General features: G+C 32.5%; 1 protein-coding gene across 1 annotated transcript; it reads right to left on the bottom strand.

Moving 5' to 3' along the window:
* Positions 1-682: 682 nt before the first annotated feature.
* Positions 683-1276, bottom strand: LOC103213430 (olfactory receptor 6C2-like). Its single transcript, XM_007959216.1, has one exon. It carries the CDS (start codon positions 1274-1276, stop codon positions 683-685), a length of 594 nt encoding a protein of 197 aa, XP_007957407.1.
* Positions 1277-1362: the final 86 nt, after the last annotated feature.

Here is a 1362-nt window from a genome sequence, read left to right as displayed (position 1 = left end):
ATTTATAGCCTTGGAAACCCACTGGGGGTCACTGAGAGTTGGAATAGACTTGATGACAATGAGTTTGGTTGGTTTGCTGCTTATATTATAGATGTTACCTTTGTAAGTTTTTATTTCTTCAGATACACCCACTATAATATAGGTATTATACATAAATTCATACATATTTGCAAATACTTCCTTTAATTGGATGCAAAAAATGTTTATTTTTATTTAAATATATCTTAATTGATTATATAATATAAATTTAGTTCTTTCTAATTTAACTCTTAATAAAATTGTTCATCTGATTATTTTCATTTAACCATTGTCTGAATTATATTTACAAAGATTTTCATTTTTCATAGCTTTCAACCATTCTATAAATAAAATCTTTATACTAAATTTTTTGTAAATGTGTGAGAATGAAGAAATAAAATTTCTAGATCAAAATGTCATTTCTTATTTATAAATTTTGTGTACCATAAGGATAAGATGGGTTTATCAAAGATTTTCCACTGTAAATAATTCAATAGTGAATAATAATTTTATTTTTAAGTCTACTCAGATTTTGTTGTTGTAAATGTGTTAAGTATGTATTTTGAGAATATAAGTCTTTAAAAATGTCATTGATGATTTTTGGCATAGGATTAACACTTTTATATAATCAAATCTATCAAATTTTAAAGAACATTATTTTCCTTTACTTAGCTGAGAGCAAGACAAGTCTTTTGATTGAGTCTTTGATGGCCTTCTTAACTTGATTGTTCCTCAGGGTATAAATAAATGGATTCAAAGCAGGTGAAACAGAAGAAATAAGCAATGAAACCATTTTATTAACAGTCACTTCTTCCTTAGCTGTGGGATTCATGTAGATGAAAATGCACGTGCCATAGGTGATGGAAACCACAATCATGTGGGAAGAACAGGTTGAAAAGGCCTTTTTCCTTTGCTGCGCAGATGGGAATCGAAATATTGTCCTGATGATACTACCGTATGACAGAATGACACAAGTAAGAGTCACATTTAGTGTCAGCACAGCACAGATGATAACTGTCTGTTCCATAAACCATGTGTCTGAGCAGGAGATTTTCACAAGGGGAAATGCATCACAGGTAAAATGGTCAACTATGATAGAGTCACAGAATTCCAGATTTAAACCCAGGCTTAGGGGTGGGATTATTACACATAAGCCAGCCATCCAGCTAGAGATAATGAGAATCCTGCAGACCCTGCTGCTCATGATGGTCACATAATGCAAGGGTTTGCAGATGGCCACATAACGGTCATAGGACATGGCAGCCAGGAGAAAAAACTCTGTTACTCCACAGAGGTCAAGAAAAAACACTTGGGTAACACAAGCATTATAGGTAATGACCTTGT

Source organism: Orycteropus afer, unplaced genomic scaffold (genome assembly GCF_000298275.1).
Source record: "Orycteropus afer afer isolate SDZICR_OR568_19922 unplaced genomic scaffold, OryAfe1.0 scaffold02177, whole genome shotgun sequence".
Taxonomy (NCBI): Eukaryota; Metazoa; Chordata; class Mammalia; order Tubulidentata; family Orycteropodidae; genus Orycteropus; species Orycteropus afer.
This window is presented reverse-complemented; position numbering and strand designations above follow the sequence as displayed.

Excerpts from the sequence above, each read along its gene's own strand:
- LOC103213430 (XM_007959216.1), bottom strand. The coding sequence starts at position 1,276 with ATGTCCTATGACCGTTATGTGGCCATCTGCAAACCCTTGCATTATGTG.